Genomic DNA, 18,059 nt, shown 5'->3' with positions numbered 1-18,059 from the left:
TATGTAAGGTTGAATACAACCTTGCATACGTTTGAAAGGTCTATAATTTTTACACAAACCAAGTTAACATAAGCCCTAGATGCCTTCAACTTATAGGCATGCCTAATTTAGACATATTTTTTAACAATGTGATGTTTTGCTCCAAATGGATAACTCATCATCCATAAGAGTAGGAGTAAAATGTCTCTATTCTCATAACTTATGACTAATTTTCTACTCTGAGACGCTTTGTGGATACGAGCCCAGGTCTCCATTCTGATATGACATTTACTATCCTCCTCCAAGCAAAACTGTCCTCAAAGGTGAAATCCTTGAGGCTAATGACTGGTGTGCTGCTGTCTGTTTGTCTGCTTGTCTCTCTAACTCCTCTCACAATCCACTCAGAGAAAGACATGTCAATCTGTCAGATCTCCTGTACTGACCCCAGTCAGATCCTCTCTCCTGCTGTAATGATAGATTCTCAGTTAATGGTTTGAAAGTCACAGAGTTGAATAGTGTAATATTGCTGTAGCTCCTCATAGAAGGCAAATAAGGTATGCCCTCTCCTCCAGGAGTATGCCCTCTCCTCCAGGAGTATGCCCTCTCCTCCAGGAGTATGCCCTCTCCTCCAGGAGTATGCCCTCTCCTCCAGGAGTATGCCCTCTCCTCCAGGAGTATGCCCTCTCCTGAAGAAAAGGTCTTTGATGATTTTGTTGAATGTCACTGAGTTAGTTACGTAATAGAATTCCTAAAGAGGGGCTGATTTGGAAACATTGGGTGGCCATGTTGTCTGTAGTCACTCATAGAAGGCATATGGTGTTCTCCTCTGTCTCCATCTTGACAGTGTGTTTGATCCAAGGGGAGACTAAAATAGTCGCTCCCGGAAGAGATGAGATATTAAGCTAAAAATATCACCATTAGACTGACAAGAAAAGGCTGTGTAGTCAACTGATAAATGCATTGTCATGGAACTTGGCAATAGGGGCAGCAGGTAGCCTAGTGGTTAGAGCATTGGACTAGTATCCGAAAGGTTGTTGGATCGAATTCCTGAGCTGACAAGGTACAAATCTATCATTCTGCCCCTGAACAAGGCAGTTAACCCTAGGTTGTAATTGAAAATAAGACTTTGTTCATAACTGACTTGCCTAGTTTAATAAAGGTAAAAATAATCATATTTGCTTATTGTGAATGCGTGGAATGGAGCACCCAGATGTCCTGAGCACTCAAAAGTATGCATGGGAGTGCACTCAAAAAAAGTATTTTATTTGACATATACTCGGGACAGGAGTCAGCTGTATTCCATTATAACACTGTAAAAAGTGTGTGTGAGAGAGAGGGAGAGGGGGACGGAGACAGAGAGAGGTAGAGAGATAAGGGGGGGAGAGAGAGAGGGGGAAGAAAGAGACAGGTAGTAATCCGGTGTAAAACACCAAATAATGCATGCAGAGCAGAATTAGGCCGATACCCACTAATTATCAAAATCCAGAAAAGAGCGGTTAAATTCTACAACCTAAAAGGAAGCGATTTCCAAACCTTCCATAAGAAAGACATCACCTACAGAAATATAGAGAAGAGTCCCCTAAGCAAGCTGGTCCTGGGGCTCTGTTCACAAACACAAACAGACCCCACAGAGCCCCAGGACAGCAACACAATTACACCCAACCATATCAAGAGAAAACTAAAATATATTTACTTGACACATTGGGAAGAATTAACAAAAAAACTGAGCAAACTAGAATGCTATTTGGCCCTAAACAGAAAGTGCACAGTGGCAGAATACCTGACCACTGTCACTGACCCAAAAATTAAGGAAATCTTTGACTAATGTCAGAATCAGTGAGTATAGCTTTGCTATTGAGAAAGGCCACTGAAGGCAGACCTGGCTCTCAAGAGAAGACAGGCTATGTGCACACTGCCCAGAAAATGAGGTGGAAACTGAGCTGCACTTCCCAACCTCCTGCCAAATGTATGACAATATTAGAGACACATACTTCCTTCAGATTACACAGATCCACAAAGAATTTGAAAACAAACCCGATTTTGATATACTCCCATATCTACTGGGTGAAATACCACAGCGTGCCATCACTGCAGCAAGATTTGTGACCTGTTGCGAAAGAAAAGGGCAACCAGTGAAGGTCAAACACCATTGTAAATACAACCCATATTTATGTTTATTTATTTTCCCTTTTGTACTTTCACTTTTTTCACATCGTTTCAACACTGTATATAGACATAATATGACATTTTAAATGTCTTTATTCTTTTGGAACGTCTGTGAGTAATGTTTACCATTCATTTTATTGTTTATTTCACTTTTGTTTATTATCTTCTTCACTTGCTTTGGCATTGTTAACATATGTTTCCCATGCCAATAAAGCCCTGAATTGAATTGAGAGAGGGTTACCTGCTAAATGATTTATAGCCCTAATAGAATTATGTATTTCTTACCTGTCTTGTTCCAGTATGAATTGCTCCTTAGAGATAGGAGAGAAGATATCCCTCTCGCCTGAGACCCTTTACGGCATAATCCAAGGTTAGGGTTTCACACCTGAAGGATGGCTTCTGTTGGTGTATTGCACTTCCTAAAGACAGTGGATTTGTTATGGGAATGACCCCAGTCTTGGTGTGATTCACTGGTAGAACTGAATGACATCCATCATCATTACAGTGCAGAGATAGAGAGAGTGTTCCAAGAATAGCTGGCCTGATCCAGAGTGCTATGGTGTGTAATTAGATAAGATACAACAGATGACTCAGATCACTCAGACGACTTTAAGTGGACTGTTGATTGATCATTTTAAGGAATTTCTGGGAGTTATTCTCCTCTGCGGATTAGGAATGATTCAGTAATTTCCTTATAGAAAATCAAAGCATTTCCCCCTCTAATTGTCACGACTGTGACGGATGGTGGCGCCCCTCCTCGGCCGGGCGGGGCTCGGCGGTCGTCGTCGCCGAACTACTAGCTGCCATCGATCCTTGTTTTGTTTCACTTTCGTTTGGTTAGGTCTAGGTAGGCACGCACCTGTTTTGGGTTAGTCATTAGTGGGGGGGTTATTTAGGTTAGCGTAGGATGTATGGTTTTTTGTACGTGATTGTGTTTCTCTGTTTGCTTGCTTGGTGACACTCTGATTTTTGTAATTTTCAGTAGTGCGTGTGTTTGCACCAACAGTGTTTTGTCCCCCTGTGTTTGGGGCACCTTGTTTTGTTGTGCGCTTTGATCGCTGTGTTTGGGAAGGCTTGTATTTTTCCCGTTGTGCTTATTAAAGCCACTACCCTGCATCGCAGCTTCCTGCATTTGATTCCTCACCCACTACACACAAGCGTGACAGAAATCACGTACCCAAAACGTAATGGAGTCAGCAGGAGCTTCAGCGCCAGCCCTGTCCATGGAGGAAACCGTGGATCAACACTCTACCCTGCTCCACCGGCTGGGTAACGCCATGGATCAGGTGTTGGCGCGCCTGGAGAGCTGGGACCGACGCGCTCTCGGCCCCTCGAACGCGGCAGTCCAACAGCCTGCGCCCCCCCCAGCACCCACAGCTCCCAGTACCAGTGGGGTGAAGCTCGCCCCCCCCAGGGAGTATGATGGAACGGCCGCTGGGTGTAAGGGCTTCTTACTCCAGCTGGAGTTATACCTGGCGACCGTTCGTCCCCCTCCCTCGGGGGAGGAGAGCGTCAGCGTCCTCGTCTCCTGTCTCACGGGTAAGGCCCTGGAATGGGCAAACGCCGTGTGGGACAGTCCGGACTCAGCCAGGGACAACTACCCAGAGTTCACCCGCCGCTTTCGGGCAGTATTCGATCATCCCCCGGAGGGGAGAGCGGCGGGTGAGCGGCTGTTTCACCTGAGGCAGGAGACGAGGAGCGCGCAGGATTTCGCTCTCGAGTTCCGGACCCTGGCCGCGGGAGCAGGGTGGAATGAGAGGGCCCTTATAGACCACTACCGTTGTAGTTTGAGGGAGGACGTCCGCCGGGAATTAGCCTGTCGGGACACGACTCACACACTGGACCAACTGGTGGATCTGTCCATCCGACTGGACAATCTGCTGGCCGCCCGCGGACGTCCGACCCGGGCCCTGCTCATTCCACCCTCCAGCCCTCCTGCTCCCACGCCTATGGAGATAGGGGGGGCAGCAGCCAGGAAGACTGGAGGGGGGGGTCGCTCCTGCACCTCATGTGGTCGCAGAGGGCACACTGTGGACCGGTGCTGGGGAGACTCCCCTAGGAGTCCAGACGGCAGGCAGAGCGCTCCTTTGACACCTCAGGTGAGTCAGCACCAGCCTCACCCAGAGCCCCCTGTACGTCACATGTATGTGTCAGTGTCTTTCCCTTGTTTCTCCCCTCACTCCCGGTTTAAGGCGCTAGTCGATTCAGGCGCAGCAGGGAGTTTTATGGACCGTGGGGTCGCGGCTAGGTTAGGGATTCCCTTGGTCCAGTTGGACCAACCCTTCCCCATACACGCCCTAGACAGTCGACCACTAGGGTCGGGGCTGGTCAGGGAGGTCACTGTACCTCTGGTCATGGTAATGCGGGGGGGTCATGAGGAGCAGATTAGTCTTTTCCTCATCGATTCCCCAGCGTTTCCAGTGGTTCTAAGGATTCCCTGGCTAGCCAATCACAACCCTAAGATTTCGTGGGGACAGAGGGCTCTTAAGGGGTGGTCAAATGAGTGCTCGGGCAGGTGCATAGGAGTTTCCATCGGTGCGACTACGGTGGAGAGTCCAGACCAAGTCTCTACCGTGCACATTCCCTCAGAATATGCCGATTTGGCTATCGCCTTCAGTAAAACGAAGGCGACCCAATTACCACCTCATCGACGAGGAGACTGTGCGATAAACCTCCAGGTGGGCGCTGCCCTCCCTCGTAGTCACGTTTATCCCCTGTCTCAGGAGGAGACAGCGGCTATGGAGACATACGTCACTGAATCCTTGAGGCAGGGATACATTCGGCCATCTCACTCACCCGTCTCCTCGAGCTTCTTTTTCGTGAAGAAGAAGGAGGGAGGTTTGCGCCCGTGCATTGACTATAGAGGTCTAAATGCCATCACAGTGGGTTTCAGTTACCCACTACCTCTCATCGCCTCGGCGATGGAGTCATTTCACGGGGCGCGCTTCTTCACGAAATTGGATCTCAGGAGCGCATATAATCTGGTGCGTATCCGAGGAGGGGACGAGTGGAAAACTGCATTTAGTACCACATCTGGCCATTATGAGTACCTCGTCATGCCGTATGGGTTAAAGAATGCTCCCGCAGTCTTTCAATCTTTTGTGGACGAGATTCTCCGGGACCTGCTCGGTCAGGGTGTAGTGGTGTACATCGATGACATTCTGGTCTACTCCGCTACACGCGCCGAGCATGTGTCTCTGGTGCGTAAAGTGCTTGGGCGACTGGTGGAGCATGACCTATACGTCAAGGCTGAGAAATGTGAGTTTTCCAAACCAGCCGTCTCTTTCTTGGGGTATCGCATTTCCTCATCAGGGGTAGTGATGGAATGTGACCGCGTCTCAGCCGTGCGTAATTGGCCGACTCCCACCACGGTGAAGGAGGTGCAGCGGTTTTTGGGATTTGCCAATTACTACCGGAGGTTTATCCGGGGCTTTGGGCAGGTGGCGGCTCCCATTACCTCACTGTTGAAGGGGGGCCCGGTGCGGTTGCAGTGGTCCGCGGAGGCGGACAGGGCTTTTAGTCGTCTGAAGGTTTTGTTCACCGACGCCCCGGTGCTGGCGCACCCGGACCCCTCTTTGCCCTTCATAGTGGAGGTGGACGCGTCCGAGGCTGGGGTAGGAGCCGTGCTGTCCCAGCGCTCGGGCGCCCCCCCCAAGCTCCGCCCCTGCGCCTTCTTCTCTAGGAAGTTGAGTCCGGCGGAGCGTAACTATGATGTGGGGGACAGGGAGCTGTTGGCTGTGGTCAGAGCCCTGAAGGTGTGGAGACATTGGCTTGAGGGGGCGCGCCACCCTTTTCTCATCTGGACTGACCACCGCAATCTGGAGTACATCCGGGCGGCGAGGAGACTGAACCCGCGTCAAGCCAGGTGGGCGATGTTCTTTACGAGATTTCGGTTTAACATCTCGTATATCCCAGGTTCCCGGAACACTAAGGCCGACGCACTGTCTCGTCTCCATGACGCCGAGGAACGGTCCACCGAGCCCACGCCTATCCTTCCAGCCTCCTGCCTGGTGGCACCGGTGGTCTGGGAGGTGGACGCGGACATCGAGCGGGCGTTACGGACGGAGCCTACTCCTCCGCAGTGTCCAGTGGGTCGTAAGTACGTTCCGCTCGGTGTTCGCGATCGGCTGATTCGGTGGGCTCACACGCTTCCCTCCGCGGGTCACCCAGGGGTTGAGCGGACGGTGCGTGGTCTTAGTGGGAGATACTGGTGGCCCACCTTGGTGAAGGACGTGAGGCACTATGTCTCCTCCTGTTCGGTGTGCGCTCAGAGTAAGGCTCCCAGGCACCTGCCTAGAGGGAAATTACAACCCCTCCCGGTTCCACAACGACCATGGTCCCACCTGGCGGTGGATTTCTTGACCGATCTCCCGCCGTCTCAGGGCAACACTACAATCCTGGTCGTTGTGGACCGGTTTTCTAAGTCCTGCCGTCTGATTCCGTTACCCGGTCTTCCTACGGCCCTGCAGACCGCGGAAGCCTTATTCACCCACGTCTTCCGGCACTACGGGGTGCCCGAGGATATCGTCTCAGATCGAGGCCCCCAGTTCACGTCCCGAGTGTGGCGGGCGTTTATGGAGCGGCTGGGGGTTTCGGTCAGTCTGACCTCGGGGTTTCACCCCGAAAGTAATGGGCAGGTGGAAAGGGTAAACCAGGAAGTGGGCAGGTTCCTGCGGTCCTATTGCCAGGACCGGCCAGGGGAGTGGGCAAGGTTCGTGCCATGGGCCGAAATGGCTCAGAACTCTTTGCGCCACTCCTCCACCAACATGTCACCATTCAAATGTGTGTTGGGTTATCAGCCGGTCCTGGGGCCATGGCATCAGAGCCAGACGGAGGCTCCTGCGGTGGAGGAATGGGTGCAGCGCTCAAGGGAGACCTGGAACGCTGTGCAGGAATCCCTGGGACGAGCCAGGGAGCGACAGAAAGCGAGCGCTGACCGGCACCGCAGCGAGGCCCCCGTGTTCACCCCAGGGGAGAGAGTCTGGCTCTCGACCCGGAACCTGCCCCTCCGCCTGCCCTGCCGGAAGCTGGGTCCGCGGTTTGTGGGGCCATTTAAAGTCCTGAGGAGAATAAACGAGGTGTGTTACAGATTACAACTTCCTTCTTATTATCGTATTAACCCCTCGTTTCATGTGTCTCTCCTCAGGCCGGTGGTAGCTGGTCCGCTGCAGGAAAATGAGGTACGGGAGGTCCCTCCACCCCCCCTGGACATCGGGGGGGCCCCGGCGTACACAGTTCGATCCATCTTGGACTCCAGACGCCGGGCGAGGGGCCTGCAGTACCTCGTGGACTGGGAGGGGTACGGCCCGGAGGAGAGGTGCTGGGTACCGGTGGAGGACATACTGGACCCAGCGCTCACCCGGGAGTTCCACAGCCTCCATCCGGATCGCCCTGCGCCTCGACCTCCGGGGCGTCCTCGAGGTCGGCGACGGCGCGCTGCGGGAGCCGCGCGTCAGGGGGGGAGTACTGTCACGACTGTGACGGATGGTGGCGCCCCTCCTCGGCCGGGCGGGGCTCGGCGGTCGTCGTCGCCGAACTACTAGCTGCCATCGATCCTTGTTTTGTTTCACTTTCGTTTGGTTAGGTCTAGGTAGGCACGCACCTGTTTTGGGTTAGTCATTAGTGGGGGGGTTATTTAGGTTAGCGTAGGATGTATGGTTTTTTGTACGTGATTGTGTTTCTCTGTTTGCTTGCTTGGTGACACTCTGATTTTTGTAATTTTCAGTAGTGCGTGTGTTTGCACCAACAGTGTTTTGTCCCCCTGTGTTTGGGGCACCTTGTTTTGTTGTGCGCTTTGATCGCTGTGTTTGGGAAGGCTTGTATTTTTCCCGTTGTGCTTATTAAAGCCACTACCCTGCATCGCAGCTTCCTGCATTTGATTCCTCACCCACTACACACAAGCGTGACACTAATGTACATATTCTATTTGATGCTTGATTACTGTCTTGTAAACAGATGTGGTTGGATATTAATAGTAGATCTCTGCTGTAGATTTTTTTTACCTGCCATTTCATAACAGTCGCAGTCAGACTCACCATACTGGAATGGCTGTTCTTTCCCTTGCCCTCCCTGCTGGTAGCTTCTGGGAAGATTGCAATTGTGTACTCCTTGTGTCCTTTCTCATCTCCTTCTCAAAACCCATTGGATGAGAAAGCCAGAGGTACTGCCTCTCATATCTTCTCCTCCAATGGGTTTTGAGAAGGACGCGAGGAGTATATAATTGACCAGTGGTGGAAAAAGTACCCAATTCTCATACTTGAGTAAAAGTAAAGATTCCTTCATATAACATTATTCAAGTTAAAGTCACCCAATAAAATACTACTTAAGTAAAAGTCTAAAAGTATTTGGTTTTAAATATACTTAGGTATCAAAAGTACAAATAATTTCAAATGGCTTATTAAGCAAACCAGGTGGGTTTTTTTGTGGTTATTTACGGATAGCCAGGGGCACACTCCAACATTCAGACATCATTTACACATTTGTGTTTAGTGAGTCCACCAGATCAGGCAGTAGGGATGACCAGAGATGTTCTCTTGATAAGTGTGTGAATTGGACCATTTTCCTGTCTTGCTTAGTATTCAAAATGTAATGAATACTTTTGGGTGTCAGGGAAAATGTATGGAGTAAAAAAAGTACATTATTTTCATTAGGAACATAGTGAAGTAAAAGTAAAAGTTGTCAAAAAGATAAATAGTAAAGTAAAGTACAGATACCCCCCAAAACTACTTAAGTAGTACTTTAAAATATTTTTACTTAAGTACTTTCCACCACTGCAATTGAGATCTTCCCCCTGTCTGTGTGAGTAAGATACTGACTGGCTGTACTGGGTGTCTCTCGCTGTGATTTCAGATAAAGCTGCTGGGGGTCTACTTTATCTCCTCTCAAGAGTTCTTGGCGAATGCCTACGTGCTAGCCGGGCTGCTGTTCTTTGCCCTCATCCTGCAGAGAACCTTCCTCCAGGCCTCGTATTATGTGGCTATCGAGACCGGCATCAATTTACGAGGGGCTATACAGGTACTGTACTGTAGGCTTATATACAGTAGGGACCACATAGCAAAAATGTGGATCTCTACAGTGTGATCTCTGTAAACTTTCACATACATCACACATTGATCCCTTACGTTTATTCTTATTCTCTATTACTTAGCAACAGCGCTAGAAAAGCATCTGCAGTGTCAATACCTGTATATTGTGCAGTGTGCCTGTCTATTGCAGCTAAGTATAGCTCATAAAGGGTAGGGTCACACATTGTTTCCTATGTTGTGGGTATTATACACGTGTAGCAGAGGGAACTAAGAATGAAAGTTGCCAAGCGACATCATATTTTAGGTGAGTTATAGTAAGGCTATGTCCTCTGGTAACTATAAAAACACAGTTTAATTGATCGGTTTCTCTATGATGTGTCTGGCTATGTTCTCCTTCCAGACTAAGATCTACAATAAGATCATGCGGCTGTGCACCTCCAACATGTCCATGGGAGAACTGACCGTAGGACAGATTTGTAACCTCGTGGCCATAGATACCAACCAGCTCATGTGGTTCTTCTTCCTCTGTCCCAACCTGTGGGCCATGCCAGTCCAGGTGAGACCTATTGTCTTCTACTCTACTCTACACTAGTTTACTCTACTCTACTCTACTCTACTCTACTCTACTCTACTCTACTCTATTCTATTCTACTCTACTCTACTCTACTCTACTCTACTCTACACTAGTTTACTCTACTCTACTCTACTCTACTCTACTCTACTCTACACTAGTTTACTCTACTCTACTCTACTCTACTCTACTCTACTCTACTCTACTCTACTCTACTCTACTCTACTCTACTTGATTAGGGTAGGTCCTGTACAGTTTTATTTGATTCTATTCTATCCGGGTCAATTCAGTTTGGTTCTAGTCTAGTCTAATCTACTGTATTAAAGGTAAAGCCAGGATTATTCTACCCAGGGTAGAAAAGGGAAAGAAGACCGGCAGGCAGAAAAGAAGCAGCACATAAGGAGAAGCCCCCATGGAGTTGAAGTAGATTCATGGCATATTGTATATTACATCAGAACACTGTGACCTTCAAGTTTATGCTCCCTGCCCCATGGCATGTATAATTAATGTTAAGCATGTTAAGCAATGATGATCTCTGATATCCCATCTCTATACCCGTACATGAAAATGGAAGGAAGCTGTTGGGGGTAAATACAGGTATATCAGTTACTGGTTTGATGTTCCCAGACTATTAAATAAAAACAGGAGTTGTTCTCACAAATGTCATCTTCCAATATATAGTTCCAGCAGCCTTGGTATAGTTCCATCTCCCAGCCTGGAACTACTATGAGTGGTGCAGATACAGAACCCTTATGAAGATCTCCTGATGGATCAGGGGATGGATCAGGGGGACCCAGGGGCCTTTCAAATGGTTCTCCTTTTCCTTAGGTTGTCTTCTTGTCCTGCTCTTGTCATGGGCGTCTTGTTGTTTGCCCAATATACTCGTCTGTCTGTCTGTCTGTCTGTCTGTCTGTCTGTCTGTCTGTCTGTCTGTCTGTCTGTCTGTCTGTCTGTCTGTCTGTCTGTCTGTCTGTCTGTCTGTCTGTCTGTCTGTCTGTCTGTCTGTCTGTCTGTCTGTCTGTCTGTCTGGTAAGAGAAGTTTATTTGTTAGTTCAAGCTGAGAGTTCCCTTATCTCTCTCTACCAGGGAGAACGCTTTGTCTCCCGACTCACATTTTCTTTCTTTCTTTCTCTCTCACACTCTCTCTCTTTTTCCTGGTAGAGTAAGATTCCATTCTGTTACCTTTCATTTGTGTTCTTTACAATGTGACAGTGCATTTAACAAGAGTTAAAATTCTAGGCCCAAACCACTGTAGAAAACAAGCTTAGAGTAACAGTGTACCAGTGATTCTGACTGACACTATAGGCACAAGGATTAGCTTTAGGGATTAAGTAGAGGAGTGAAGAAGACTGTCTGGGGGGGTTCATAATGCATGGAATTGAAAACGATAACAGCTAAATGAAATATGTTGGGCTACACTAAGAATACTTTAGGAAGTTAAGTTTAACTATTTGTTCCTATCCAAATGAGGGGAGAATGAACGGGTGAATCCATGTCAGAAAACAATTTACTACTGGATGTGTTTTATATGAACGGTTTTCTCAGCTCAGGCACATGTGTGTCCATACCAACCCCTCTGACTTACAGCCTTGACAATATTTTGATTCTGGCCTCGTATTTCAAAGGCAGAGAGTAGTTAGTTGTAACTACAATTATTCAGCAGCATTACTACGCCTCTGATCCTCCTTCGCTAGAAATCTCTCCTCCTTTTGTGCATAAGGCCAATTCCAAGGAGTTCAACAGATTTCAAGAGCGTCCATGTTCAAATCAAATCAAATGTATTTATATAGCCCTTCGTACATCAGCTGATATCTCAAAGTGCTGTACAGAAACCCAGCCTAAAACCCCAAACAGCAAGCAATGCATGTGAAAGAAGCACAGTGGCTAGGAAAAACTCCCTAGGAAAAACTCCCTAGAAAGGCCAAAAACCTAGGAAGAAACCTAGAGAGGAACCAGGCTATGAGGGGTGGCCAGTCCTCTTCTGGCTGTGCCGGGTGGATATTATAACAGAACATGGTCAAGATGTTAAAATGTTCATAAATGACCAGCATGGTCAAATAATAATAATCATAGTAGTTGTCGAGGATGCAACAAGCACGTCCGGTGAACAGGTCAGGGTTCCATAGCCGCAGGCAGAACAGTTGAAACTGGAGCAGCAGCATGGCCAGGTGGACTGGGGACAGCAAGGAGTCATCATGCCAGGTAGTCCTGAGGCATGGTCCTAGGGCTCAGGTCCTCCGAGAGAGAGAAAGAAAGAAAGAAAGAAAGAAAGAGAGAAAGAAAGAGAAAATTAGAGAGAGCATATTTAAATTCACACAGGACACCTGATAAGACAAGAGAAATACTCCAGATGTAACAGACTGACCCTAGCCCCCCGACACATAAACTACTGCAGCATAAATACTGGAGGCTGAGACAATATAATGTTCCAGGCAGCCTGGGTGACACATATATTTTTGGTCCTCTATAATTGAATTTCCCTTTTCATTTGATTCACTTGTTCTAGAAACCAGCATATTTTTGTGCCCAAGTCCTATTCCAAAGAGTTCCAAACCATTTTCAAGATTGTCCACATTAAGAGAACCAATCTAATAAAAAGCAACAATTTGACACACACACAAAATAGTTAGAAAGGTGCTAAATAACAGAAAAGTAAACTTGTGAAAAAATAAAGGTTGCACACTCCCACACTCCCAATGAGTTATTGGGTATCACCAACATTTTAGCACACAGGGCCTTCTTCAGGGTAACATAATGAGATCTGCCAGAGAAAGAAACAGTGGCCAAGGTTTTACAACCATACTGGATACCAATGACCTCGTCAAGAGGTTCAGACCTCTACGTGTGAAGGTGATGGACTCATAGACACAGGGCTGCAGGTTTAAGTCTCACTCTGGCTACTTCCTAAATCTGCTCTGGTCTTCTAACATAGCATTACAATCGATTCTAATTCAAGCCAGGTCCCTTTGATCTGTTTAGCCCTGTAGTCACTGTCAGTTTAAAAGCCTTTGTTAAGGCCTAAAGTGCAAGTGATAGAAAACACCAAATATCAGTTGGCATTGTGTAATATACAGTTAAATATTCACTATTAGCAATTGCTGATTTTATTTTTAACAATTGAACAATAAAGTACTGTATTGCTGTTTTGCTGTATATATAAATATATATACTGCAGCATACTGTGGATGCGGTGCCTTGTGGAGAAATATTGTGGGAGGAGAAAGAATCGCTGACTAATTAACATATTTTAAGGCTTGTCTTGTAAGAGGATATATTTGTTCCACCTGTTAGTGAGAGTCCTGTACCAATGTAAGTGATGTGGCAGTAGTTCCCTGACAATTCATTGTATGTATATATGAAACAGATCAGGGTGGTAGCAGGTCTTAAACCTTTTACCGGTGAATTATTTGTTACCGACTGCCTCGATTTGGTGTTATGTAGTACAATTTTAAGTGGTGTTTTTTAAATTGGATAAAAGTAGAGACTCAGAGCTAGACAATGTTATATTATACACTGCAGTTGAGGAACAATGGGAAAGTAAATCTGCTTTGAAGGTTGATAAACTTGTAACCTCACTTTTAAGAAAATGGCCCTTGAATGTTTTAGTACACCTATTGGAGAGCTCTTCTTTGTCTACATCCATTCAGCATCGTTCACACCCTCTAAAGCCTTAGCCCCACCCTTCTCTTTAAGTGAAGGCCATGTGGTAAAAACAAGCTATATCAAATCAAATCTAAGTTGATTTGTCACATGCACAGGGTACAGAAAGTGTAAACATGTAATGGCTGTTGAATGGAGTAGACCAAGGCGTAGCGTGGTTAGTGCTCATCATGAAATTTAATGGAAAATGAGAACACTTTACAACTAAACAAAAGAAAACAGCCAAACAGTTCTGTCAGGTAACAAATGACTAAACAGAAAATATCTACCGACCTACCCCAAAGGAAAACAGGCTGCCTAAGTATGACTCCCAATCAGCGACAACGATGTACAGCTGTCCCTGATTGAGAGCCATACCAGGCCAAAACAAAGAAATACAAAGCATAGAAAAAAGGACATAGAATGCCCACCCAAATCACACCCTGACCAAACCTAAATAGAGACATAAAAAAGGCTCTCTCAGGTCAGGGCGTGACAAAACATTACAGTGAAGTGGTTACTATCAAACACAGAGTGTCTAGATAAAAATATTTTATAAATATTTTATCATTATTAGATGACGCTTACCCTACGCAACATCTAGCTAATTGGATTGGTCACTATTGTCTGGACATGTACACATGTTCATGAAATACAACAGATGGCCGTAATCACCCTCAGACACATTTGGCTAATTTGATAGGTCATGTAATAATCTGCCCGAAGAGGAGTCTTTTGTTTATACATGTAGCTAGCTAGGTAAACAATGAACCGGAGTAATCCCAACTCATACTACTACCAATACAAACATTGTCATAGCTGTAGTATGAATCTGCAGATGGCTAAAGCTAACAACTAGGTTCAATATTAGCTACATGTAGCTAACATTAGGCTATAACTAGTAATGCAAATGGAGTTCTGATTTGAGTAATATTACCACACAGATCATACACGCAATGTTAGCTAGTGAACCAGCAAACTAACGTTTGCTAGCTAACTAACAGTATGATTTTTAAAAAAAATGACTTTCTGACTAAATTAGAAACGTATAATGTCAGAAAATGTAGCTAGACTCTTACCCGTATACATGGATAAACGCTTCACGGCAGACTGGAACCATTTAACTCTGTTTTGTTTGTAGTATCTTGTTTGGCCAGCGTTGTCAAGTCACTCTGGTTCACACTGACCGTGGCATGTGCAGAAAATAGCCCATCACTTTTCACATTTTATCTGTCGATAGCACTTGCTAAATTCAGGGCATCAATGTTGTTGAGAAATGTGCTAAACTTTTGTAGTTCGCGATGGTTAACGTTGTATCTTTCAAAAACGTAGAGGTAGAAAGGACTGTCAACACATTCTGAGCAGCTCACATTATAAACAGAAGAACGCTACATGGCAGACCAATCCAAACTCATCTCCCGGCATGCTCATGTCCATTTTCTCTGTTCTTCCCTGTAATCATGGCCAGTTTGGAAACCTTTGTTTAGGCCTCTAGAAATACAAGTGATATAAAACACCTAGTATTCATTAATATTCTGTAATATGCAAATTCATACAGCCAACCTGCTTGCTATAATCTCTTGGAATTATAGTAAAATACTGTAGAAATACTTATCTTACTGTTTAATGGTGTGTATTGTACTGTGTTTCATTGCTCTGGCAACAAGTTACCGTCAACATCTCAGTATTGTATTGGCACAATCCAGACATAATCAGAGATATATCATAAGCAATCTTATTGTAGTTAAAATTAATTTGAAGACCAATGTATCCTTAACTACAAAATGTTCATTAACCTCTACGGGCTAGGGGGCAGTATTGAGAATTTTGGAAAAAATATGTGCCCATTTTTAACTGCCTCCTACACCAACTCAGAAGCTAGAATATGCATATTATTGTTCAGGTTTGGATAGAAAACACTCTGAATTTTCTAAAACAGTTTGAATGGTGTCTGTAAGTATAACAAAACTCATATTGCAGGCAAAAACCTGTGAAAAATAGATTTTAAAAAAAATGTGAATTTTGTGACTGTACTATTTAGTGTCATTGTTTTATAGATACCATAGTGAGAAAGGATTCAGTTCGCAACTCCTACGGCTTCCACTAGATGTCAACGATCTTTATAAAGTTGTTTGAAGCATCTGTGATGAACAGGGAGCAAATTAGAATGCAAGGAAGTTGACACGTCATCACTTCATTTTTTGCGCCTGCGCATAAATCTGAGAAGAGTGTGTTTGTCATAATCGTTTATATAGACACTTGATAGGTTGTGTGAAAATATTACTGATGTTTACTGATGTTTCACGTTAAAAATGGACCAAAAGATTAATGCTAAACAACGTTTGACATGTTTGAACAAACGTAAATAGATTATTTACTAGGTTTTTTTTAGCTTTTCGGCGTGACTTTACACCCCCCACCTCGTTTTGTGGGAGCCTACTGAACGCTAACTATTTGGTGTTATTTGGACATAAATTATGAACTTTGTCAAAAGAAACCACATTTGTTCTGGACCTGGGATCCCTGGCAGTGCCTTCTGATGGGATAATCAAAGGTAAGGGGATATTTACAATGTTATTATTGATATTAGATGATGCTAACTGTATAGCTTAGCTTATAGCTTAGCTGATTGTTCTTAGCATAGTACCCCGTTTATTGCAAAATGTGATTTCCCAGTAAAGTTATTTTGAGATCTGGCCATTCGGTAGCAATTACGAGATGATAATATATTATTCTTTGAATGACAATATTATAATTTACCAATGTTTTCGAATAGTAATTCCGTGATTTGTAATGCTGGATTGACTGGGAGCATTCGAACCGAAAAAAATTCAGAATTTCACCGCGACTGTAAATGCTGTTTTTGGATATAAATATGAACTTGATGGAACTAAAAATGCATGTATTGTATAACATAATGTCCTATGAGTGTCATCTGATGCAGATTGTCAAAGGTAAGTGCATAATTCTAGCTAGTTTTCTGTCTGTTGATGCCCTTCTTTGAATTGGCTAAACATTACACACAGCTATTGTCAATGTACTCTCCTAACATAACCTAACTTTATGCATTCTCCGTAAAGCCTCTGAAAATCGGACAGCGTGGTTAGATTTAGGAGATATATCTTTCAAATGGAGGAAAATAGTTGATTATTTGAGTATTTGAAATGATTACTCTTGCAGTTTTGAATTCCTCGCCATGGTCACATGACAATGATTCCCAATACCGGGATAAGATCCTGCCCCCTGGCCTCAACAGGTTTTAATGGCTAATAATACTGTATGCACAAACTCTAATTGCTAGGGACAAGAGCACCCACTAAATGACCAAAATTTTATTGTAAATATGAAAATGTGCAAAGAACACTAGGTAATATGTCACCGCATGGGTAAATCCAGTAATATACTGTAAAAAATGGGTTACCGTAAAATGGATTACCGTAAAATGGATTATAGTAGCTGTACTGTAAAATAAATTACAGTAACTTACTGGACAATTGCTGCCAGTAAGTTACTGTACATTTTACAGGAAATATTTTACAGTGTGGCCTAGGCGAATGTTGCTCTGTATGAAGGAGAAAGGGTGTAGCTAGTATGAAGTCACATCCATCTCCATCACGTAGTGTTGTACCCCTCCCCCTCACTGTGAATCCTGGGGATGTGTGAATCAGGCTGTCACCGTGAGGATGCCAGGACATACAGGACAGGAGCCAAGGCCAGGTGGAGGAACACAACACATAAATTATCCATCAAGATGCCGTTATATCACTGTTATATCACAGTTAAATCATAATTTATTAGCATTACCATACAGATGCCAAGACGGGACAGGAGGCAAGGCCAGGTGAATGAACCCAACATGACTAATCCATCATGTTCAATGCAGTTTCTGTGGTGAAGAATGCAATTAATACAGGCGTACAGGCTGGAAAGGTCCCATGATTCGCCATGTTTTTGTGAAGGACGAAGCATTGATTTTAAAAACCTCGCACTCTTTCCTGAATGATTGTGCAGGTGTGTGTGTGGATGTGCAGGGTCTGTCTTGTGATTACAGTGCATTCTGAAAGTATTCAGACCCCTTGGCTTTTTCCACAATTTGTTACATTACAGCCTTATTCTAAAATGTATTAAATCATTTTTTTCCTCATCAATCTACACACAATACCCCATAATGACAAAACAAAAACAGGCTCAGACATTTTTGCAAATTTATAAAAAATAAATACAACTTAAATTTCAAATTTACATAAGTATTCAGACCCTTTACTCAGTACTTTGTTGAAGCACCTTTGGCAGCGATTACAGCATCGAATCTTTTTGGGTATGACGCAACAAGCTTAGCACACCTGAAGTAAAAATAAATATAAAATAAAACATTTAAATAAAGAAGAAAACAACAAAATAACAGTACAGAGTCAATGTGCGGGGGCACAGGTTAGTCGAGGTAATTGAGGTAATATGTACATGCATAGTCACTTTAGAGATGAAGTGATTATGCATGGCTAATAAACCGAGAGTAGCAACAGTGTAAAAATGGGGGTGGGGGGAAAATACAAATAGTCCGGGTAGCCATTTGATTAGCTGTTCAGGAGTCTTATGGCTTGGGGGTAGAAGCTGTTAAGTCAAATCAAATCAAATTTATTTATATAGCCCTTTGTACATCAGCTGATATCTCAAAGTGC

At 44.9% G+C, this 18,059-nt stretch overlaps 1 protein-coding gene across 2 annotated transcripts in view; it reads left to right on the top strand.

Annotated features, from left to right (window-relative positions):
• The window catches only part of LOC115192777 (ATP-binding cassette sub-family C member 8), a 134,914-nt gene that overhangs the window by 37,421 nt on the left and 79,434 nt on the right, over positions 1-18,059 (top strand). For both annotated transcript variants that reach the window (XM_029751629.1, XM_029751628.1), the window contains exons 7-8: positions 8,995-9,159; positions 9,571-9,726. In XM_029751629.1, coding sequence (XP_029607489.1) covers positions 8,995-9,159; positions 9,571-9,726 — 321 coding nt within the window. The remainder of the gene's footprint in view (positions 1-8,994; positions 9,160-9,570; positions 9,727-18,059) is intronic.

The sequence above is a fragment of the Salmo trutta genome, chromosome 4 (genome assembly GCF_901001165.1).
Source record: "Salmo trutta chromosome 4, fSalTru1.1, whole genome shotgun sequence".
NCBI lineage: Eukaryota > Metazoa > Chordata > Actinopteri > Salmoniformes > Salmonidae > Salmo > Salmo trutta.
This window is presented reverse-complemented; position numbering and strand designations above follow the sequence as displayed.